The sequence below is a fragment of the Brachyistius frenatus genome, unplaced genomic scaffold (genome assembly GCF_029030835.1).
Source record: "Brachyistius frenatus isolate BFR_SWC_R1_liver_20210118 unplaced genomic scaffold, ASM2903083v1 Contig_162, whole genome shotgun sequence".
NCBI classification, from domain to species: domain Eukaryota; kingdom Metazoa; phylum Chordata; class Actinopteri; family Embiotocidae; genus Brachyistius; species Brachyistius frenatus.
Genome location: NW_027210761.1, coordinates 250,967 through 275,000, shown reverse-complemented (window position 1 = coordinate 275,000; position 24,034 = coordinate 250,967). Strand labels below are relative to the sequence as shown.

The window sequence follows — 24,034 nt, the reverse complement described above, 5'->3', positions numbered from 1 at the left end:
ATATTGTGCAGTTGTGTGTGCATATATTTGGAGTGTGTGTGACGAGTGATTTTCAGATTGAGTGTGCTCTTCGACAGCGTGGTTTCTTTTCATGTGTGTGTGTCTGGGTCATTTTTGCGTGTACGTGTGTATTTTTAGATGTGAGAATATGTGTGTGTGTGTTGGTGCATACATACGGTAGTTATCACATTTGTGTGTGTTCATTCGGAGATGTGTGTGTGTGTGTGTGTGTGTGTGTGTGTGTGCGTGTGTGTGTGTGTGTGTGTGTGTGTGTGTGTGTGTGTGTGTGTGTGTGTGTGTGGTGTTTGCATTTGGAGATGTTTGTTTATTTACAGAAAATTGTCATTTGTTTATGAGTGTGTGCTTGTGCGTGTTGTTTGTGTGGTGTGTATGCACACATGGAAGGTGTGTGTGTGTGTGTGTGTGTGTGTGTGTGTGTGTGTGTGTGTGTGTGTGTGTGTGTGTGTGCGTGTGTTGTGTGTGTGTGCGTGCGTGTGTGTGTGTGTGTGTGTGTGTGTGTGTGTGGGTGCGGGTGTGTGTGTATATACATAAGTGCCAGAGTCACAGAGTGGGTCGCTGTTTGCCTCGCTCATAGTGAGCGTCGCCATGGCAACGGCACTAGCAGCGCAGTGTGAAGTGGAGGAAGAGCTTGCGGTGCTCAGCATGATGGAAAGAGATAGAGCGCCTTCTTTCACATGAACACACAACTGGTCGGACCTGTTGATGATGTCATGTGTTTAATTAGAGGGTTTAATTTGTCTCATCGGTGCAAATTAGTTCCATTTAACCTTTCAATTCTGGTCACTTAACACATACATGATCATATTTTCTTTCATTAATGTGTGTGTGTGTGTGTGCGTGTGTTTGTTTGTTTGTTTGTTTGTTTGTTTAAATTCAGATCAGTTCAGGGTCACAAGAGTTAATGATCAAATCGAAACCCAGGAAGAAAGCAGAAACAGAGGCAGAGCGAGAGAGAGAGAGAGAGAGAGAGCGAGAGGGGAGGGGAGGGGGGAGGGAGGGAGGGAAAGGAGGGGAGAGAGGTGTGTGTCATACTGAGCATGCTCTTTGTGCTAACTTCCTGCTCTCTTCTTCCTGACAGAACAGACCGTTCAGAGAGGCCGGCGTTCAGCGAGAGGAAGGCGAGCCGAGGAGAGCTGAGGAGAATTAAATTAAATGAAAAACCGAGGAACTATCACAACGTCTTCAGACTGAACCGGGATCTGTGGATTCTCTTTTTCTTTTCCTCTTTTTCACCCTCCCTGTTTTCGTGGGAGAGCCGTTCACAGAAACTGACATTAATCTTTTTTTGTTTAACAGCGAGAGTTACAGCTGTGTTTGACCTCCACATCTGCCGGAGAGATGAAAGCCTCGGCACCTCTTCTACTTCCTGGACCTTTTGACTGCCAAGTTTGAGTGAAACTCTGGGAGTTGAAGGGGATTTTTTTTTTTTTTTTGAACTTGCGTAATCTCTTTCATTTTCTGTTCATCTGCCATCTCGCGCACTCTTTTCCTGACAGTGTTTTGTTTCTCATAAAAGGAAGAGAAGGAGGTGACTCAAGTTTCTCAGCCAGGAACCTGAAAAGCATTTGCATTCCAGTTTGGCTTTCACAAGGGGACAAATCCTCCCTTGTGTGTCCGACAGAGTGTGTTTGTGCAGCTCAGCGTCCCTCTGTGATACTTCATCGTGTATCGGGGACAATCACCGGCCCTGTGTGTCCTCCTCTGGGAAAATGGGATCAGAAAAGGACTCTGAGTCGCCCCACTCCTCGGTGAGCGGCGTCCCCAACCCTAAGTGCCGTGCGGCGGGAAAACGCCAGGGCCGCATCTCCTTCCACAGCCTCTTCCACAGCAAGCGGGGCTCTCGGGGCACCAGGGTCCCCAAAGGAGGAGCGGCCGCCCCTTTAACCCATCATCACCAACATCACCACACGCAACAACAGGTGCTCCCCTCTGCCTTGAGTTCACCGCCCGCCGTGGCCTCCGCTACGCCCACGACGACCACCACCGTCACCGTCACCGCCGCCGCCACCACCGCCGCCGCCACGACCCCCGAGGACGCAGCCTCCAGCACGCCCTCGAAGCAGCTCTCCTCCAGCCAGCCGTCCCTCGCCGGAGCCGCTTCCTCCGGGGAGGCCAACCTCCTGGAGTGCCCCCTGTGCCTGGTGCGCCAGCCCGCCGAGCAGCTGCCCGAGCTGCTGGGCTGCAGCCACCGCTCCTGCCTCTGCTGCCTGCGCCAGTACCTGCGCATCGAGATCACGGAGAGCCGAGTCCAGCTCAGCTGCCCCGAGTGCGCCGAGAGGCTGGCGCCGCGGCAGGTGGCCGACATCTTGGACGACGCCGCCCTGCTGGAGAAGTACGAGGAGTTCCTGCTGAGGAGGTGCCTCGCCTCCGACCCGGACTGCCGATGGTGCCCGGCGCCCGACTGCGGGTAAGACGCTGTCCTTAATGTCTCACATGTCTGATGCTCGCCTCCGCCTGTTCTACCTTTCTTTGTCTTCCCGTGATAACGTGGAACGTGTTTACCCTGCCGTCTCCTCCGGGCTTCATGTGTTACAGATTCTTTAGTCGTCTGTAAAAATGTCAGAAAATTGTGACCAAGTTGACGTCTTGGAGTTATTCCGTCTGTCCAACAAGCCACAGATGTTTACCGTCACACAAAACAGGGAAACCAAGCAAAACTTCAATTTGGGAAACTGGAAGCAGTGAATGTTTGTCATTGACGACTGATGGATTATTAGAATTGTTGTCAATGAAGTTTCTGTCAGTTGCCTGTTGATTAATCAACGTATTGTATCAGCACTGGATCAGGGGACTGTGTGAGGACGCTGACCAGCCTTCATGGGAAAAAAGGAGCGTTTTAGGGTAGAAATTGGGGTTAAAATAACCTCAAGTCATGTTGATCATGAACATCATGAAGGTTAGAGGAAGCATTTATTTGAGCTGCTGGTCTGAGCGCCGCTGTACACGTTTCAGCTCTGACTCCATCTTCCTGTCTCTGATATTATCAAGTTTTCGCAACAACAAATAAAAAACAGCTTTACCACACTCGCTGGGAGGGGAATTCACCTTGCGCAATTAATAAAAACAAAGAAGTCAATATGAGAAAAAGAAACTAAACTACTGTGAGAAAGACGTGTTGTGAAACCCGCAGGCGTTTTCTGTGATGGATGTTTGAGTGAATCCAGGCTGTGATGTCGGAAGTTGTTACAACCGTAATGTGTTTTTAAGATCAGTTTCTCAAAGGCTGGAAACATAAACAAAGTTGGGGAATATTCAAATTAACATCTGGTTTTGACTGAAGAAGTCATCTCCTATAAGCCTCTCTGAGCACTGCTGGAGAGAGGACGGCTGTGATGATCATCCAGCCAGTAGCCGTGAAGCGTTGTTAACCCTTCATCTTCCTCTTTTTCCTCTTTCTGATGTCATTTCTTTCTGCTGTCACGGTGATAGTTTGGTGGTTTTTTTTCTGTTAAAGAGGAAGCGGCGTGAACCCCGATCAGATCTAGAGAGAGAAAGTGGAAGGTGACGGGGTCTGGAGGTAGAGCAGCGAGCTTTCATCGGGTTTCTGGAACAAATGAGAGGCGTTTTTGTTTCATCATAAAAAGCACGAGTGATTCATTGTGTTTGTGTTTTTTTTTGTGTGTTTTTTTTTTGTGGTGGGTGTGTGGGAAGCGAGCGACGCAGATATTCAGTGATATTCTTCAGTTCAGGTTTGGTACAGTAATACAGGTACCGTTGAGGGGGAAAACCGTAGCATCTGTGGTATCTGACTCGATGTGCCTTTGTTTCTGTTTGTGAAAACAAAAGTATAGAGGAGGATTTTTTTTTTTTCACACATTTTATACAGTTTACTTTCACTTTTTACTTAAAATAAAGTCCGTAGGCTGTGAAAGCTGCAGATATTTTGTCCTAAACAGAGTCAATAACTATTATATATATATATAACTAATGCTACTATTAAATTACAGAAAGTAAGTTCAACATTGCCTGAAGCTACATCGTCTGTCCTTCTCTATTTCTCGACTATCTTGGCGATCAGCTTGTGGTTTTTGTTCATTTTTTTCATGGTGATTGTAACAGACAGGAAGCTACGAACACACGAGGGTTCAACCTCTGAGGACCATGAAGAAGAAACACCGTTTTCATCCGTCCTACAAGACATTTTGTCTGTGCTAGATTTAATTTCATACAACAAGAAAAGTATGAATCATCCTCTGGTGATCTTGAATCCTCCGTTTCTTCTGCTGATTGAATGACTTCAGTTTTCCTGAGGATTATAAATGCAGGTTTCAGTGAGCAGGTTAATGTGTCGCATTTTCCAGCTTTTTTTTTTTTTGGTTTTGTAGTTTTATAATTGCTGCTGTGTGTTCAGCTGCAGGCTTAGTCTGAGCACAAATCCATGAGTGGGACACTTTTCCCTCTCAGTGGGGATTAAAATGAACCCAACAGGCGTTTCCTGTTCGATATTGTAAATATTGTCATAGGTAGAGCGCGTTAATGGACCTCTGGGCTCCCCCCCCCCCCGGTGTGTGCAGGATACTGTGTCTGTTCCTTGCGTACTTTCTGTGTAAAATCAGGCTGCTGCAGCAAATCCCAGCCAACAATGAGTTAACATACATACATATTCATTCTCTCTGCCTGTAGGAAGCTGTTTGAGGACATTCTGGCCTAATGGAAAAAAAAAAAAAGAAAGAACTTTAGGGGGGAGTGGGTGGGGGGGCGGGGGATTGAAACTTGTGTAAGTAGAGATGAGGCAGGGGATAAGACGCAAGTTAACAACATTTCCGGGTGATTATATACCGAAACCAAAGTGTGTGTGAGAGTGTTTGTGAGAGTGTTTGTGAGAGTGTGTGCATCACCAGTATCATAGGAGGAGAGGTCGAGCGCTGACCTACATATTTACCGGGACAATCCTCCGTCTGACGCCAGTGGTGACTCAGCCCCTGTTTAAGTCAGGCAAGTTGACTAAGTCCAAATTGTTATTCACCACAAACAGCCGGGGCTGCAGACGGGAGGGAAACAGCAGCAGCACAAACACACACACACACACACACACACACACACACACACACACACACACACACACACACACACACACACACACACACACACACACACACACACACACACACACACACACACACACATCGGAGCTGCTGGCAGACTGTTGGTTCCTCAAGAGGAGGCGTCCACGGAAACATTGAAATAGGTGTGAATTTCTTCAACGCAGCTGTAAATGGAGTGTTTATGGTTTATGGCTGAGAATGGACAGTGTGTGTGTGTGTGTGTGTGTGTGTGTGTGTGTGTGCGTGTGTGTGCGCGTGTGCGTGTGTGTGTGTTGTGGGAAGGTTATGTAAATGTGACCTGGTTTTTCGATCTCATTTTTTTTTTTAATAGATGTCAGATGACGTGTATAAGTACGAGTACAGTGAGTGATTTGGATAAATTACGTAAAATTATACTAGAAAAAACACAAAGGTTATTTACAGTTAACGGCACAGCTCCACTTACTGTAACGGTCCTCGTCTGACGTTACCAGTCACTTATTTATTTAAGAGGCTTTTAGTACGGTTTCTGATCATTTCATTTAATTCACACACTTCTGTGTGTTAGCCTGATGGCCAGTTTTCTACTGCAGTCCTGTAAGGTAGTATTAAAGCTGCCCTTATCCTTATTTTCACATTAAAACTGGACCACTTGACCGTGTAGGAGTCACACACAGTGAAAAACTAAAAGAGAAATGATCACCCAACTCTGCAGCTTTGTGGAGTGTTTCAGCATCTTTCATCATTTTGGGTTCATAAACCAGAAACTTAATATTTGGCTTCTCAGCTTTCATCAGTGCTGCTTTTGGCTGCGGCACACCGATGTTTTCAAACCGAAGAGCAGACAGATGTTACGGCTCTTAAACCACAACCTGAAAGCACCAAACAGAAGACAGATGTTTTCAGCAAACGGGCTCTTAAAATCGCTACCTGAACCCACCGACCGGACAGCCGGCGGATGAGGTTAACGACTGGCTGGTGAGAAGTGGGACATTTAGCAGCTAAAGATTTAGATGCTTTCAGAGAAGACCGACTTCACTTCGTCCGGTGGCCTGAAACACAACTCAGAGTAAATGACGTGTAAATAAGCTGCTGTTTATAAGGAGGAAATCTATTGATGTTTGTTGTGCCGCCCTGAAGAGGCAAATAAATCAATCATCACTGCTTTACAGCCTGTTTGCATTGCGGGTTTTTCTGGCTGAAGATGATGGTAACGAGACAGACTATTTAAGTGGGGTTTTTTTGTGTGTTTTTTTTAAGGCTGTCGAGCAACCCTTCATTAATATAAACAAAAAAAGCTTTTCTGATGCTTATCATAAAAAATAAAAAAAAAACGTGCCGTTATCCTGAAGTGTTGATGAGAACTGAACCGCATAATGTGATGACATTGGATATGGATCATCGTCATCTCATTATGCGGTTCAGTTCTTGTCAACACTTCAGGATAACGGCATGTTTTTTTTTTATGATAAGCATCAGAAAAGCTCACTTGGCAAAATCGTTCTCGGATATCAGCCAAAACAGACACATTAGACAAATACAAACACTGAAAATCATCTGTCTTTCAGTTTCAGTGTTTTTAGAAAAATATTTGGCATCTGCTCATCGTCTCCGACTTCTCCTCTTCATCATCGTCACATCGCGGTTCACCTCCGACCTGCTCTCCCCGTCCGGCCAATAAGATCTCGACCCGCGTGACTGTCAGACTCGAGTATCCAGTGAGAACAAAGACTGACCCTCCGCCGTCTCTTCTGGCTGTCAGTTGCTATGGCGACTATCGATGCGGCATAGAGGGAGCGTTGCCAGGGGTAACGGGAGTTGGGACTTAATTAAACAGATCACTAGCTTGGATGTGTGTGTCATTGTTCTGGATTTTTTTTTTTTTGTCTTCTTTTTTTGTGCCTTTGTCGTTGACTGTCACGTAACATAACGCTGTGTGTTTAGCGTGCGTGTGTGTGTGTGTGTGTGTGTGTGTGTGTGTGTGTGTGTGTGTGTGTGTGTGTGTGTGTGTGTGTGTGTGTGTGTGTGTTTTGTGTGGGAGTCGGGTTAAATGCTGCCTGCCATTAACCACATCCTGTGTTGTAGTGTTGTGTTCAGCAGGGGCTCCCAGGTGGCTCCCAGGTGGCTCTCGGTGTCTGTGCACGTTTCCCTCTCAACACGCAGCGTGTCAGCACTTATAAAACCCCTTCTCCTCCTCCTCCTCTTCCTCCTCTTCCTCCCCCATCTCTGCCATGTTTTCTTTCTTACATCTCAGCTCAGGATCTTACACCCCCCCCCCTCCTCCCCTTTTTTTTATTTTTATCTACCATCCTCGGATCGCCTTTTGTTCCACCTATGTCTGTCCCTCTCCGTTTGTCTCTCCCGTCCCGGAGACGTCACTTCCAATCGCTGCCTTGCGCTGCATTAGACTCCAGCGCTTGTGCGACAGCGTTGACATGAGATGTTCTGCCGTGAGGAAGCGGTTGTGGCAGCTCGCGCTTTGTACCGTAACCCAGCGCTGAGTGAGACAGAAGAGGAAGCTGCTGGTGAGACACGCTGCTGGATGTCCCGTTGGCTCGGTCCAACACTTCGGTCCAACACTTCGGTCCAGACTGAAATGTCTCATCAACGATCAGATGAATTGTCTGGAAAATCAGTGCAGACATTCATTAAGGGAAGAGGACGAATCCAAAGGGCTTCACCACTACGTCAACTAAACCTTAATCAACTAGAAACTTCTTCGTCGAACAGGTTTTTATTGGTCGTTTAGTCGCAGGAAGAAAGAAACCCACAAATGATGATTTGTTCCCAGCCGAGCTTTCCTCCGGACTTGACTGTCAATAATCTGTCCGTAGCCTGTAGACACGGACACTTCTAGTCTAAGTAACAAAATACTGCGTTGTCATAAATTAACGCGATGTTTCTGAATCGTTAACAGGGCAGCTCGCTTCGTGCATGCGGTTGCACGAGTTACATTTCAAAGGTTCTTTATTACGGTTTTGTATTTCTCATGTGATGCAGCGCAGTGTTAACAAAGCTACTTATTATAATCTTTATCAAACCATTATCAACCAACTGTTTAAAAATGTAAATGAATATCACAAACATGCGTGGCCAAGTCGACTATGTGCTTGAACATTGAGAACCTTTAGTCGGGGGCAGCCCTCAGGTTGACATTTGTGGTTTTATGTGAAATGTCTTTGAAAAGATTGCCGTGAAATTTGGGAAGTCCCCGTCGGGATGAACTGTAACCTCTTCATCAGGTCAACATTTCACCCAGTTTTGAATGTTTACAGCCAAATACCTGAAAACTTAATGACATTCTTATTAGCCTCTTCTGTAGTTTGTGTTTAGTCCTAATAAGCTTAATTTGATCAACTAAGATATTGAACATTTTAAACACTATAGCTGCCACTGTCTGTGAGCATGCTGGCGTTAGCATTTAGCTGAAAGCAGGTCTTGTTTCTCTTTTTGTGTCTCTCTGCAGATTTTAATGACATAAACAAAAACAAAAAACTCAATGACAACACGCAGGAAAGTTACAGCATAAGAGTTAAGGAGATTCATTTTAGTTCACATAAAGGTTGTTGTTTTTTTCACATGGCGGTTAGATTGACTTTAAAAAAAAAAAAAAAGAGTAATGGTGGACAAATTGTCTGTCTCATAGGGAGTTTGTTCATTAGTCATTTGACACTCGGCTGCTCTGTTTCTGTTTAGCACAGCTTGAATCAAGAGTGCTGATGTTGCAGGAACGCAGAAATGCAACACTGGCATATCCGTGTTTTTGTTTGCTTCATTTAAATTGAAAAGTTGATGCGTTTATCGAAGGCGTTGAGCGTGACCTTTTGATTCCCGTCGAAAACATTAAAAACTGTTTTTGGTTTCGTGATTACAGAAGAAGCCTGGATTTTATTTTTATTTTATTTTTATTTTTTTGGTGTATGTTTGATGTTTGGAGCCAGACGTGACGGTTAAATCCTCACAGGCTGAAAGCGTCTTCGCAGGAATGACACTTTATTTGATTTATTTATTTATTTATTTTTAACGCGTGTGCCTCGTCTTGTCAGGAGAAAGCGAACTCTCCGATCTGATATCTGTTAATTGTGAACGGGCTAATCGGGGCTGGAGGAGGCGGTAACGAGGGACGTGTTGGGGCTGCTGTGTTGGAGGCGAGCCAAAGCAATTTCAAGTTTTGTCATGTTATCGCTACTTCCACGCTCCTCTTCCTTTCAATAGGGCGACTTTTAAAAAAAACTTGCAGAAAAGTGGCAGCGGCTTTTGTTTCGTCGGGGTGGGAAAAAACAAAACAAAAGTCACTGCCGGCTTTTTGTTTTTCACTCCCCCAACGTGTTTTTCTCCCACTTAGCTTTGTGACAGCCGTTCATGAAAGGCCTTCCCTTTGTGATTTCTGCTGTGATTGACACTCGCTTATATATTTCAGGCTCTCACCCTTTTTCTTTGAATTTCCTGCTTTGTCCTTATCATCCCAATATGCTTTGCATTTTGCTATATATATATATATATATATATATATAACAATATTTCCCTGAACGAATAAACTTTGGTGCACATAAAGTGGAGGATTACTCGGGTATATTTTCAGTGAGAATTACAAGTTTTTCTTGAAGGAAGTCGTGACGTTTTTGGATTACATTTAGCAAAGTCAGGCCCAAGACGAGTGATTTGTTTCGTTTCGGTGTAATACACTGAAATATATTCTCTATTTCCTCATGATTAATGGCACTTTCTTGAATAATCCGCCACCGAACGCAGTCCAGTTAAAAGTTATCAGCCGGTCTGAGTGTCTCTTTGGTGTCACTACTCTGCACTCTACTGTACTTTGTGAAATCCATATTGATTGACTTCAGCCCCCCCTCCCCTCTCAATGCTGTTAGTAAGTGATTACTCCATTGATCAAATGCCCTCTCCTCTCAGTCTGCGGAGGGCTTTTCGGCTACGTAACGTTTTCTGAATTAACATCTCGGTTACGTGTTGCTAAACTCGGCGGTTCGGGTTTGAACATTTAACTTTCCGTCAGCGTGATGCGGTTGTGCGAGGAAATGTTGCAACCAGAAGACACGGTTCATACCGTATGTGACGCTGTTGAACGGTGTCGAAATGGGTGGAGTCAAATCGGGGACGTTCATCAGTTCAAATAAAACAATAATATTTAATATCAAATTTCCTGGTCACATATTTCATACCGATGCTGACTCTTGTCTTGCAGCTTATTCAGTTATGCTTCCATTTTTTTTAATTTTTTTATTCTCAGGTTCTCCATTCCCTCAAAGATCAGCATCGTGAGGACGGTTTGCAAACACTTGGTTGTGCAAACTTACATGTGAGGGTTCATCACATTTATAGAACCTCAAAGTTTGGACGTAGGTAAAAAAAAAAAAAAAAAAATCTGGTGTAAATATCTTCATCTTTATTAGACTTTCTCCATCAGTACTTTGGCTCTTCCCAGTTTTTTGCACCAACTTGTGTAGAATCAGCTCGGTCGAGCTCACAAGCTGTCAAAGCTGTTTGTGGACGTGGCTCGAGCTTGTTAATCGTGCCTCAACGCAGGATTATTTGCTAATCAGTTCCTCAAAACTTATAAATTATGATTTATTCTGACCTGATAATTAAACCAATGTATAGCGGCAAAGCATGTAATACACCTACCGGTCCACTAGGGCATAAATTCTCGTGTGTCTTTACCTCCAGGTAAAGGTTAGAAAGAAAAACAGGTGGTTAAGGTTAGAAAAACAAAACCACGACCGGCTGGTTACCAAAACACCAAATCCACTTCCCTTTCCTTTGGACTCGAACCCTGAAACAACTTCTCTGACTTTTATTTTATTAAATAACCTGAACTCTCCCCCGACGGTCCCAAAGACGCGCTGCCCTCTAGTGGACCGGCAGGTGTATTACACATCCTGCCGTGATGCTCGGCTGTACGAATCGACCTCATTTATTTATTTTTTTCTTCTTCTCCTTTCTCTTTCCCTGTCAGGTTCGCCGTCATCGCCTCGGGCTGCGCCAGCTGCCCCAGGCTGGTGTGTCGCAGGGAAGGCTGCGGCGCGGAGTTTTGCTACCACTGTAAACAGGCCTGGCACCCCAACCAGACCTGCGACTCGGCCCGGCAACAGAGAGCGCAATCCCTGCACACCCACAGCAACCACTCACCCAGCTACACACAGGAGCAGGGACCAGGTGAGCACACACACACACACACACACACACACACACACACACACACACACACACACACACACACACACACACACACACACACACACACACACACTGCGCAGGTGTGCGCTCGCTCGCCTGACGCAGACATAAACATAAAGATAAAATCTTCTCCCCGCGGCATTTCCGACCTGCAAGTATTTTTCACACCTGCGAGATCTCACTGCGTCTCTGTCTCGCCGTCTCCGTCTCCGTCAGTCCTTATCACATGTCAGTCTCCTCAATCTGTCAGAGCGCTGAGTCAAGCTCGTCTCGCGCCTGGTTGCCAGCTCCTCTGCATTTCCCACCGCTGGGGGAGGAGTGAGGCGTTCAGGCGAGCGCGAGACGCTATTTATATCGCAGCTTCTCCACTTGGTAGTTTCACGACTGCGGTCGCCGCACATCCTGTCAAAACGCATTTTAAAATGTCACCCAAAAACATTTTAGTTGCTTCCTGAAAGTTCTTTCACAGTATGATTTTAGTTCTGCTAGTTCTTCTAAATTCATCCGCTTGCTGCAGAATAAGTGCAGAAAACAATATCACCACTCTGTTGGTGCAGTTTTTAAATGGATCGGATTAATGTTGCAAATTATCAGTTTACTATACCGGGACTTGAAAAAAACTCACTAACTTTTAACATTTTGAAACTTGAAAAATGTAATTTCAGCACTTTAAATGCGAAGCTGGTTGTAACTTAATTCAACCGACAGACACCAACATGATATCAATCCTCTCGTCGACTTGTTGGCGAAAATTTGTGTTGTTTGGCCTTCCACAATAATTTAAAAAAAAATGTCTTGATTGCAATTAATGGAGCTGGCTGCAATCATTTTGCATAATTGTTAGAATTTGTATCAAAACATCTGGATTAAACTACCAGAAGTCTGTTTCCATGGCGTGTTTTTTTTTTTTTTTTTTTTTTTTTTTTTACAGTTTGAGGCTTAAATGGTGTTTTTTTTTGTTTTGTTTTTGTTTTTTAATGACGACATCTCTTTGTGCCCAACAAATTTAATTACTGGTACCTGTCATTGGTAGTAATATCTTTGTATTTACGTGTTTTTTTTCCAGATCTGATCGCACAACGAGGACTAGATTCATACTATAACCGCATAAAATAAACAGAGACACACAATTCAGTCATTCATTGTAATTATTTGTACAACAATTAAACCGTCTTCTAAACTTTCAGGATGGGGAGAAGCCCCGCTCGTTGCCGTAGTGATAACAGATCCAAACGTAAACATCCCGGCACACATCCGTGGCCGTGCGTGCGAAACCTCCTTATTTACATGCGTGTCTTTAATCCGATTTTGATTAAAAATCCATTAAGTAAATCTGCCCAGCTGCCTTCGCTCGTCCTTTTTCTCTTCCCTCCTTAATTCGCCGCTTCCAGTCCGCCTCTCTTTGCCAAGTATTCAGAGGGACTGACTCATGAGACGGTCGGGGCCGCTCCCTCGCTGTCAGTTCCTACCTGCTGCCTTGTCAGCTGGACGCCGACAGACAGACAGACAGACAGACAGACAGACAGACAGACAGACAGACAGACAGACAGACAGACAGACAGGAGAATACAGATCAGGCAAACAAGCGCTTCGACCATATTTGTGGCGTCAGGTTCAAAACGCCCTTTAAAGAGCTGAAAGTTTTCACAGACGGCAGAATTCAAACACCGTGAATTGGCTCTTTCTTTCTTTTCTTTTTCTTTTTTTTTCCTGGTTTCTTGGCTTTCTTTCCTGAAAGTGCATTAGAGAACGTAAAGTGCAGCAAACGTGGAATCCATTACCGTGATGAGGTTTGATCTTATTGACAACAATTAAACAAGCAAAGAGGACAATTATTCTAGAAACCAATTGAACTCTTAAGCTTTTCAAAAGGAAAAGCTTTGAATTAACTACAAAGTCGGCCATATTAAATGGATATTTTTGGGAAATATTATTAACTTTCTTGCCGGGAGTGAGATGAGGAGATTGATATCGTCGTCATTAGCTGAGCATGCAGAAAAGAGGAAACAACGATGAGCACCTCAAAACTTTACAAATGAACGTGTTCTACTGTGATCGTTTCATAAGTTGTGTTTTTATGGTTGGGTTATGTGTCAGACTGTTGTTATGTGTCAGTCATGGTATCTTTTAGCAGAGACCTTACTGTTTCCTGTTTTCATTAAATACCACCGATGGTTCATTGACTTCATTGAAATGGAAGTTTGTTACATTTGGACAGAGCTAAGCTAGCTGTTTCTCCTAATTTAAACTCTTTACGCGAAGCTAACTAGCAGGTATTGATCCTCTCATCACAACGGTGTATTTATTTTAGTGCTACAACATAAGTAAATATTTCAATTTTATGATTTTATCAGCCGCTGTTTTGTCTCGTATGTTATTATTTATGTTTTAACGTGGTTGTCTCACTTAACTTTTATTATTTAATTTGCTGTGTTCTCCTCTACGTAGTGTTTGTAATTGTGAAGTGTGTCGGGAACATGTCGGTGATTCTGCACCTTAAACAAATTGCTTGACTGACTGAGTGACTCGTTGTAGGGATGATTGACATGTCAAACATCAGAAACCTCGGGCTGCAGAGGACCGAAGCGTTGGCCTGCGTCCTAAGATGTCGGAATAACTTCAGCGACTTCATTTTCCAGCCGGATTTATTGATTGATAAATCTGTCTTCTTTCCTTCTCCAGCTGACGACATAAAGCCCTGCCCTCGCTGCGGCGCCTACATCATCAAGATGAATGATGGGAGCTGCAATCACATGACCTGTGCCGTCTGCGGCTGCGAGTTCTGCTGGCTCTGCATGAAGGAGATCTCCGACCTGCACTACCTCAGGTACTCGCAGTTCCCGTTTTCCTGCTCGTGTCATGCAGACTGCCGACCAGCATCACACCTTTCACTTTTTTTCCCTAACTGTGCATTGTTCCCCCACCACCACCCCTCCTCCCCTTATCTTTCACTCTTCGCCGCCCCTTCCTCTTCCTCCCTCCCTCGTGTTTCCCTCCGTCAGTCCATCTGGCTGTACGTTCTGGGGGAAGAAGCCTTGGAGCAGGAAGAAGAAGATTTTGTGGCAGCTGGGAACTCTGATCGGCGCTCCGGTCGGCATCACCCTCATCGCGGGCATCGCTGTTCCCGCCATGGTCATCGGCATCCCGGTGTACGTCGGCCGCAAGGTGAGAAACCTGCACAGGGTGAAACATTGTAGGAAAAAGGAGCTTGAGCTTATTTGTCTTTTTGTGACGGATCAGTTATTTTTTCATTTATCCCACAGTTAACTTTTGTCCTTTTTCGTCCTGCTTGTGCTATTTTCCGTTCGGCTCTGCTCTTTTTCTCAGTGAACATTTGAGTGTTAAAAGAAGTTGTCAGCGAGATCTGACTTTAGAAGCCATAAAGGCAAATATTTCTGTGTTTCAGCTTCTCAAATTTGAATACTTTGGTTTTTTTTCTTCATTTTCAACGATGCTATACGGAATATACTTTAGTTTTGTCTTCTTGTTCAGATAAAACAAGGCTGTTGAAAATGCAACAACAGGCTTTATTTTTTTTGTTTAAAAAGTTGAGAAAATGAAATAGAAGTTGCAAAAGCTGGACGTGGAGTCACTGTTTCAGAGGAAACGAGACGCATTGTGAAACATTATTTACGTGTTCATAATCTCAGTTGGTCCGTTGTTATCTTCGACTCTACACACATCAGAACTACACTCTGATACTACAAAACATTTCCATTCATCATTTCCTTCCTTTTGAAGCTGACTGAGAAAAAATATCTGTAATCTCTATCTTTAGGTCACTTAATGTTTATCTTCTTTCCACACTGCTGCAGAAACCAGAAGTAGAAAACCACAGTTATGAACAGTTTGCATCACGGCGGCCGTCATTCTTTCACAATCGTCGTCCATCTGGAATTTACAACGTTACAGAACAAATATCTTTTCTGTGTTAAGTTTCAGTTCACTGTCCTGGTTTTATCACCGCATCGAATGTTTCCTAGCAATGAGGAAAAAGTACCTTCACTTCTTTTAAATAGCATCAGACACTTTCCACCATGCTGACCTAATGACAGACTTATTACAAGTAGAACACATGTTTGACCGAAGTAATCGAAGGTCGGGTCTTTAAAACATCAGAAATGATCTCTTAAGTTATGAAAACGTCTTAAATGTTTTGATAAAACAAATGTTATGAATCGGTGACTTTCATCTTCTGTTTCTTGTTCGGTTCACTTTTCAGTCCCTCCAGGATTTTGCCGAGTTTTCCGTGATTGTTAAAATCAAAAGTGTTTGATTTTGCCGCAACTTTTTCCTGCAGAGTTTTGTGATTCTTACAATTTGTTTTAAGGTAAAATTATGGGAATTGACAAAACTTGCAATTCCATTTTTATTTTTATTTTTTTTTTAAAGTACTCTCTAATGAAGAAAGAGGCATGTGATCACTTTCTATGGTTATTTTTGTACTGCACATCATGTAGTTCTCATTTTTAAAGAATCATGTGCTCAGTTTTTCCGAAAAATTCCTTATTAATAAAAGTGACGTAACTTTAAAAAAAAAAAAAAAAAATCAGTCACTGCGGTACAAAACATCATCGCTGCCTCTTCTGTAAAAATAAGTGTTTAAAAGGCTTTTTTTGATCATTTTAATTGAACACGTACTGTATAAACACAACAATCTTCATGTTCCAATGTCTCTAAATGTCTTGAAGCTTTGGTCGAGAGAATTACAGCCCGTGAGACGCTCCGGGAAGCGTTTCAGCGCCGCCTCGTTCCTCCGCAACAAGTCATGACACAGATTTTGTCCTTTCGAAAGAAGCTTTGAAGGCTGTTGAAGAAAACTAGGTCTGTGCATAAAATGTAGATCAGAGATGACTCAGAGTGGATCGCAGCAGGAAAAGCTCGACGCGGGGTCACAGTGTTGTTCACTCGCTGAGGCTGAACTGAAAAGATTTCTGTGTCCGTGTTCATACACGTGCTTCGTGTTAGTGTTAGTAAGTAGGTCCAGATTGTACTGCAGCATATATCTGTACAACAAAGGTTGTTTTTAAATTCGTGGTTTCAACAACATCTGGTTTTTTTTAATATTCTGCAGAAACACTTTACAAATTACACATCTAATATTTCATATACTTTAAACTTCTCCACAGTTACGTTCCTGTCACCGTCACAAAGGATGAACTCTGAGAATCTGAAAAATAATTCTAATTGGTTGGGAAACATTTGGAGTTATGACTTTGTTTCTCAGTAAGTCTGGAGGAAATAAAGATGGCGGGTTCAGGGAAAAGTTTACGGTTTATTCCAGGTCAAAAATAAGAAGGAAACATTTGAGTTTTTCTGGCAGGATGTTTGTTTCCTATTGAAGTTAGTTGCGTAGCTGTGGTGACACTTAATTATCAATTTATAAGATTGTTAATGCCAGAAATCATATTTGTCTGTCATGTTTGTAGATTGTAAATCTTCTAAATGAAAATACCCATCACAAGTTTCCAAAGCTGAATATCCAGATTCCAGGCTACTTGTTTAATATATTCACTTCACTGTGCTTTAATAAACCACCAAGAAACCTACAAATATTTACATTTGAGAAGCTGGATCCGGTGAAGTTTTGGCATTTTTCCTTCAAAATGACACGCAGATGATTTCTGTTTTTACGTTCTTCTCCTTTTTAAATTCACCAACGGTCGTCTCTGCTTCGATCTCCGTCGCTCCGTGTTGTGTTTTACGATCGTGTCAAACCGCCTCCGTCCTTCTCCTCCGCCTGCAGATCCACGCCCACTACGAGCTGAAGAAGACGTCCCGCCACAGGAGGAATTTGGCCATCACGGGGGGCGTGGCCTTGTCCATCATCACCGCCCCCGTCATCGCAGCTGTCAGCGTGGGTAAGCGACGCGACGCGACGAGGCCGTCGTCTAAAATGCGCCGTGTATCTCGGAGGCTGATGGCCAAAACAAACCCGGGACAGTTTGTTTCCTCGGCCGTCGAGACACGTCGCTGTCGGAGTCGGGGAAGAGCTTTGATCTAAAATGGTTTTGCCGTTTTTACTTTGACAGAAGGGATGAAAAACAAATTATGACACATTTCGTTAAGATGTAAAGCCTCAAGCATAAATACTCTATTTTCAGTTTTTTTGAACATCCTTTGCTGTTTTTCTTTCTCTTCTTTTATCTGTTGCATAATTCTTTAACTTTATTGGGGTCATACGGTGTCCCTCACAGGTCAGGCCCATAGGCTATGATATGATATATATATATATATATAAAGTAGATGTAGCTTCTGGGTCTGAAAAATTAGGACAATACAAAGTGCCTTGAGGTGTAATACCACCGATGGCCACTAGGGGTTGTCTTCAAAAAGCCTCCGGCTCCATAGACTTTCAAAGTCACTCCTGAAATACAAAGTCAATACATTTTCTCCTCAAGTCATTCTGGTTTCATTCCCTAAAGTTCCTCCACCTTATTAGTTTTCTGGTGGTCTGTCTGAAAATATTCACGTCATGAATTGGATATTAGGACTGAAAAATGTGTATGTTTGGGGGCGTGTCTCTTTGATTGACAGGCCAGAGGTGCAGTCAGGTTTCCGCTAGGGAATTATTTTTTTTAACAAAGCCGTATTCAAAATTTTTGTAACACTTGACGATCCATTTTTTTTGTTTGTTTGTTTGGGATCAACTCTGTGAAAAACAATAAATCAGGTCCTTTTAAAATTGTCCAAACAGAGTGAACATGTTCTCACCACGCGTTTGTCTCTGCTGTCCCTCCGCTGTCCCTCCGCTGTCCCTCTGCAGGCATCGGTGTGCCCATCATGTTGGCCTACGTGTACGGCGTCGTGCCCATCTCTCTGTGCCGAGGAGGCGGCTGTGGCGTGAGCAGAGGGAAGGGACGCGGCGTGCGGATCGACTTCGATGAGGACGACGGACCGATCACAGGTGAGCGCGCGAGAGCGATGACGTTGTTAGTTCGGTGGACGACCAGGAGACGACCGGTCCAATCTTCAAACCGGGTTTTGAATGCGCTGAAAGGAATCTCTGTCCGTCTGGTTCCGCAGTGGCGGACGCGTGGCGAGCCCTGAAGTCTCCGAGCCTCGGCGAGAGCAGTCTGGACGGGGCGGTCAGCGGTCTGAGCACCACCTCCCCCAGCGAGGGTCTCTCCGTGGCCCCGGGGACTCTGGGCGACACGCCCCACTTCAACACGCTGGCCGGCGGCGCTCTGGGGACTCGGACCAGCAAATACAGCAGGTGAGCAATAAAGATGAAGTAACTCAAGAGTTCAGGAGACGGGAAATGTCATATAAAATACTGTGTTCACAGGAAGTTTAATGACAAAGCTGCTTCTGTTGCTCAAATATACAATAATATTTCCCTTTTTTTTCTTTTAGATTAGTTTAAATCTAAAACCAGTAAACCAATGAATCTAAAACCAAATTTATTGATCCTTAGTTGATATATTCATCAACGCAAACAAGCTGTGGGTACTAAAATGTATTTTTTTGATGGTCTGCTCGGAGTTTAAATTCTGGTTAATGTTTTGTTTCTTTGTCTCTGTTCATGCTAAATATTCACAAAGGAGCAAAAGTGATGAATAAAGCTGTTTCTGTTTCTCCAGACTGGAGGTGCAAGCAGGGGAGCTCGCTAAAGAGTCGTCCCAGAGAGAGACGGGCAGCCTGGGAGCAGGAAGTGACTGCGCCAGCACCCGAGGAATGGCCGGATCCATCATCTCCTCCTACACCCTACCTGACAGGTGAGGAAGGAGACTCGACCTTCATCCTCCTCCCCCTCCCTCCCCTTCCCCTCTCCTCTCCCCACCGGCTGACTTGTCGTTGTCCACAGGGAGTGCACCAACCTGGAGATCCAGGTGGACATCGAGACCAAACCCAGCCATCTCTGCCTGACCAGCGAAGAGGACCTAACCCCGCACCCGGGCTCCGCTGCCATGGCGACCGCCTCGGGAGGGGAGGAGCCTCAGGACTGCAGCTCCAGGAGGGGCGGGGCTCTGTCGGGCTCGGCGTTGGGCCTGTCGCCGGGGGCGTCCATCAGGGAGGGGCTCAGAGACGTCACCCTGGCTCAGCCGGAGAGCATCCGCAGCGACCTGGAGATGTCGGACACTCAGTCGGACGACATCGCGGAGCTCACGTCGGACGACTGCGACTCGCCTCACCCGAAGAGCTGCCGCCCGGCCGCCGGCCAGCAGCCCCAGCCGGCCTCCTGCCGAGCCCTGAACCCGTCCACCGAAGGCCTTCGCTGTCCCGCGGACAGCAACGTGATCCTCTACGTCTGAGAGAGCTGCAGCTCTCAGGATTGCACAAAGACTAACCGACCCCCACCCCCACCCCCACCCCCACCCCCACCCCCCAACACTCAAGCTCTCCCTTCCTTCATAGCTTCTCTCCCTCTCGTCATCTCTCGTTTGCTGCTTCTGCGACTCACAAGACGCCGTCTTAAACACAGACAGCATTTGTTTACTTTTGTCTGTCTGTCTTACGTATCTACCTGCCAATCTCCTCTCTGAGAAAATTGTCAGTGTTCTACCTCTGAGATTTATAAGACGATGATTTATGTTTACTCCTTGGTGCAAAATGCCTTGGCTACTTAAGCAAAAAAAAAAAAAAAAAAAACACAAAAAAACACAAAAAAACAAAGAAGAAGAAGAAAAAAAAAAAAAGTACACATTTTCCACAAGAAATATTGCAAAACTGAAATTATGAAATAAGGTGACGTCACCGAGCACGGCAGAGAGACGAGGATCGTCGGGGAAACGGATGCTCGCCGAGGACGAAGAGGATGTTTATAACTGTGTGAATGAATGTAGACTTTCTACTCAACTATTGTGGCTTTATTTTCATTTTTTTTTTCATTTTTTTTTTTTTCCTTCCTCTATTTATATTCAGACGACCTTGAAATTGTATTGTTTGCTGTGTGCATGAGTCTGCATGAGCCATTCCTTGCGTGGAAGGTTTTAAAAGTGCAGCGAGTTTCTGTTACACTGGTGAAAGTTCAAGTTTACTTTTTAGAGGACGAAGCTGCACTTTCCCTGCACAGAGGAAGAGGAGGAGGAGGAAGACTGGGATTATGGACATGGGGACAAACAATAAGCGTCTATGCTACAAAGGTAAGTGACAGAGTTCTGACAGTGACGCAGCAAATCCTGCAGCAACTGTGGTGAGAGGAGACGTTTTAATCTATTTGACTCGTTTGTTTTTACACAGATCTGTATCAAACAAATATTTATCATGTCGCAACTAACCTACTGAGATACTTCAATTTATTAAACATTATACCATAATATAATGGTAATCTCAAAAGATGCAGAAATTTTAAAAGTCCTGCCGGTTTTCTACGATTTTTTTTTTTTTTTTTCTTATCTTATCTTATCTAAATAGAAAACTGTGTTGGACTTCCTGTAACTCTTGCGGCTCCGCAACACTTAAACACGTCGTTGGAACAGTTTTGTAGGAGCTGCATGAACGCGTCGCCCTCTGGTGGCCTCGACTGTCTGCAAATAACAGGTCGCGTTTGAGGATCCACTTATTAGAGCAGCAGGGCAACTCTGGCTTTCCATTTTAGGTTCTGGTTCATTCACTTCAAACCACGTTAACGTGTCGTGGAGAAAAATAAATAAATATGCAACGCGGTAAAAGACGAGAGAATTAAAAACGGTGGTGAAAAAAAAAGAAAAAAGAAAAATGCAACGGGAGTCAAATATTCCCAGAAACTCTCACAATAAGCGACTATAATAAGAAACTTAATTGAAACGTAGATGGACGGCGTGAGTAACAAGCAGCATGTTTTAATGTCCACTAAGAAGCTCTTTTTCCAGAGCTTTCTGGTTAACTTTGAATTTGAAGGGTTTTATTTGAATTTGTACGAAGGTTTTTTTTTTTTATATATATATATAACATTAGAGGTCAAACGTTGTAATTGAATGTATAAAACACTGTAACTATACTAACTGTTTATGCTAATATGAGCTGCTGCCAACGATTATTTTTAATTATCGATTACTCTGCAGATTATTTTCTCAATTGTCATTCAGCCGTTTTTTCTATGAAATGTCAGAATCCAGTGAGAAACGCCTGCTTTCGTTTTGCAGAGCATCACAGGACTTCTATTATTAGCAGTTAGATTAGCAGTTCAGTACCAAGTCAAGTCCATTTTGAATTATGTAACACATTTAAATACAGCGAAAGATGAACTACGGTGCTGCACGACATCAGACGATTGAACCAGTCGAGCAGAGTTGAAACATTTATGCTATTAAAGACAAAAAATAGGCGATAAAACAAAATGTATATTTATTTTAACTACTTAAGAGCCTAAAACAAAAAGTAAACCAGTTTAATATCATATATGACAAAAACAAACAAAAAAACAGCAGATCCTCACAGTGGAAAAGCTGCAATCAAAAAATGTTTGGATTATTTGGTTTAAAAAACAAAAACAACAACAGATGAATTAAAATAGAGCAGAAGTGGAGTCGACTTCACCTCCGGACAGCTGATGCTGCTCTTTGATCTCGTGTCACTCTCAGAAATCTGTCACTGTTTGTTCATGTTAGTCGGCTGCCTGCCTGCCTTATCGACACTCGCTGACCAACAACAACAACAACAACAACACAAACACGCACCCAACTGCTATTTGGTGGTTTTGTTTCACCCGTCCGTCTGTCCCACTCCCACCTTGTGTGTGTTCTTGTGTGAATGAACTGCTGATGATTGTATTCATGTTTCCCACTTTGTTTTGTTGAATGAGCACTTGTGCACTTTATCTGAATTTATCTTTTATTGTTTTTTTATTTTGTTTTTCTCTTCATCATCTGTTGCTATAAGTGAGTTTACTTCAGTTGCAAACTAAAGTCTGTGGTACAACCAAAATGAATCACCTACCAGAGGGCCTTTTCAGTTTGGATGTAACTTTAAAAAAAAAGAAGAAAAAAAAAAGAGTTTGGCTCCAAAACATTTTTAACATTTTTAACTTAAAAGATATTTCAAGATTATTATTTTTTTTAGTTATTTTTTATCAGTTTTGTGATGCAAGGACTATAAGTATTCGTATTTTCTTTTATTAATTTATGTCGTACTAATAATTTGTACCAGTCAGTGTCACCTTCGGAGCCAAACACTTGGAGTACTGATGCCAATAAGCTCTTCTTAATCACGTTCCTTAGCTTTGTATCACCTCTGTGCTTCTGTTTCAAAAAAAGGTTTCCCACCAGGTTTTCCTTTAAAACTGGCGAGGAATCCAACTCGGGAAAACCTTTTTCTTTTTTCTTTTTTTTTCATCTCAGAGTAGCTTTATGGATCTAGCTGCTTCTGTGACTCGGCAGTGCTTTGTTTGGTCTCCGCTTAATCACTCGTTTCTGCCTGTGGGAAAACACGCTGACGGACGGAAAACCCAAACTTCCCCCGAGAAGAGTCCGAACGAGTGTTAATGGACGGAAATGTCGGAGGACACAGACGGTTCTCATTTGAAAAGGTTTAGAAGTTTATAGATAGCAATATTTTAAGTGTTATTATACTGTTAGTGTACATCCTGTCACTGTTAAAGTCCCTCGCTCTCATGAGGGGGGTGGGGGGGGGCGGTTGGGAGGGATGTTGTACATGCAGGACTGTGAAAGACAAAATTGTGGACCTTTTGGGGAAAAATAAATAAACACAGTCTGATGTTGCACCAAAGAAATGGATTTGTTGTCAATTATACTGGGAGAGGAAATCTAACGAAAGACTTTTACAACTGTGTCAGACCAAAAATCACTGATGAAATATTGTGGTTTTTCCGTAGAATATAAACCTGTGTGAAACAACAACAACAACAACAACAAAAAAATCATATTTCACAGGTGATATTTCAACTGAAAAAGATGTAATATTATGAATAGCTGCTCTGCACTGCAATAGTTGCTGTTGTTAATGTAAGTTAGTTCCCTCTGTGCTTTATAACAACTCAAAATGTAAAAAAAAAAAAAAAAAAGTTGTATAATTGTATAAAAACCGAATAGCTGAAAAAAAAAAAAAAAAAAAAACCCGTTTGTGAATCAATGTTGTTGAGATGTCATTGATGTAGAGTGTGTTTGGTTGGAAATGATGATCATTGATGAACATAAATGTGGGCACATACAGCCACAGACAGCCTGCAGGAAACTAAAATATACTTTTATTGGATTGGAGCATCAAATGTTTGCTGTATTACAAAAGTAAAAAAAAAAAAAAAATCATAAATATGGACCAAAAAAAAAAAAATGAAGGTTTTAAATAATAAATGAAAAATATGGAGAAAAAAAATCATGTAAAAACCATGTCATTTAAAGTCTCATATTATCACATGCACATAAGGATTTGTTTGACGTGTGGAAGACGGTGAATATCGATGTTGAGTATGTGATGCTCAAACTGTCAAAGACATCCATGAAAACCTTAGAAAGAGATTTAATCGCTGGAACAATGAGCCACGAAGGAGCGAACATTATTACAGAGATCCTTGTTGTCGCCTCAAATCATTACTGAACACATTCTGCGACCTGCTGATCTTCTACTGCAACACGCTGCAAGAAATCTGGCTGGGTTTTTTTGTTTTTTTTTATAGTAATTTCCGTTATAAAAATACCACGAAGCTCGTCCAGCTCTGGGGTTTTTTTTCTTCCTTTTTTTCTTAAATGACCCAGAAATCTAAATGTAAATCAGGTCGGCTGAATCAGTAATATCGTTTAAAATTCCTTCTTAAAACGTATTTCTATCTGAGAGCTTATCTTGGATTTTATTCAAGTAATTACTTTATGATATTTGTAGGTTTTTTTTTCTTGTGTTTTCTTTTTTCTTCT

At 43.1% G+C, this 24,034-nt stretch overlaps 1 protein-coding gene across 2 annotated transcripts in view; it reads left to right on the top strand.

Moving 5' to 3' along the window:
* The window catches only part of rnf19b (ring finger protein 19B), a 36,821-nt gene extending 14,031 nt beyond the window's left edge, over positions 1–22,790 (top strand). The window contains exons 2-10 of one of the 2 annotated variants that reach the window (XM_069716793.1): positions 1,105–2,428; positions 11,023–11,222; positions 13,926–14,070; positions 14,246–14,408; positions 16,990–17,104; positions 18,010–18,150; positions 18,270–18,459; positions 18,827–18,961; positions 19,051–22,790. In XM_069716793.1, the coding sequence (XP_069572894.1) occupies positions 1,731–2,428; positions 11,023–11,222; positions 13,926–14,070; positions 14,246–14,408; positions 16,990–17,104; positions 18,010–18,150; positions 18,270–18,459; positions 18,827–18,961; positions 19,051–19,498 (2,235 nt within the window). In that variant the 5' untranslated portion in view covers positions 1,105–1,730 and the 3' untranslated portion in view covers positions 19,499–22,790. Of the gene's footprint in view, positions 1–1,099; positions 2,429–11,022; positions 11,223–13,925; positions 14,071–14,245; positions 14,409–16,989; positions 17,105–18,009; positions 18,151–18,269; positions 18,460–18,826; positions 18,962–19,050 lie in introns of both variants that reach the window. The other variant, XM_069716792.1, reaches the window with a different exon arrangement.
* Positions 22,791–24,034: the final 1,244 nt, after the last annotated feature.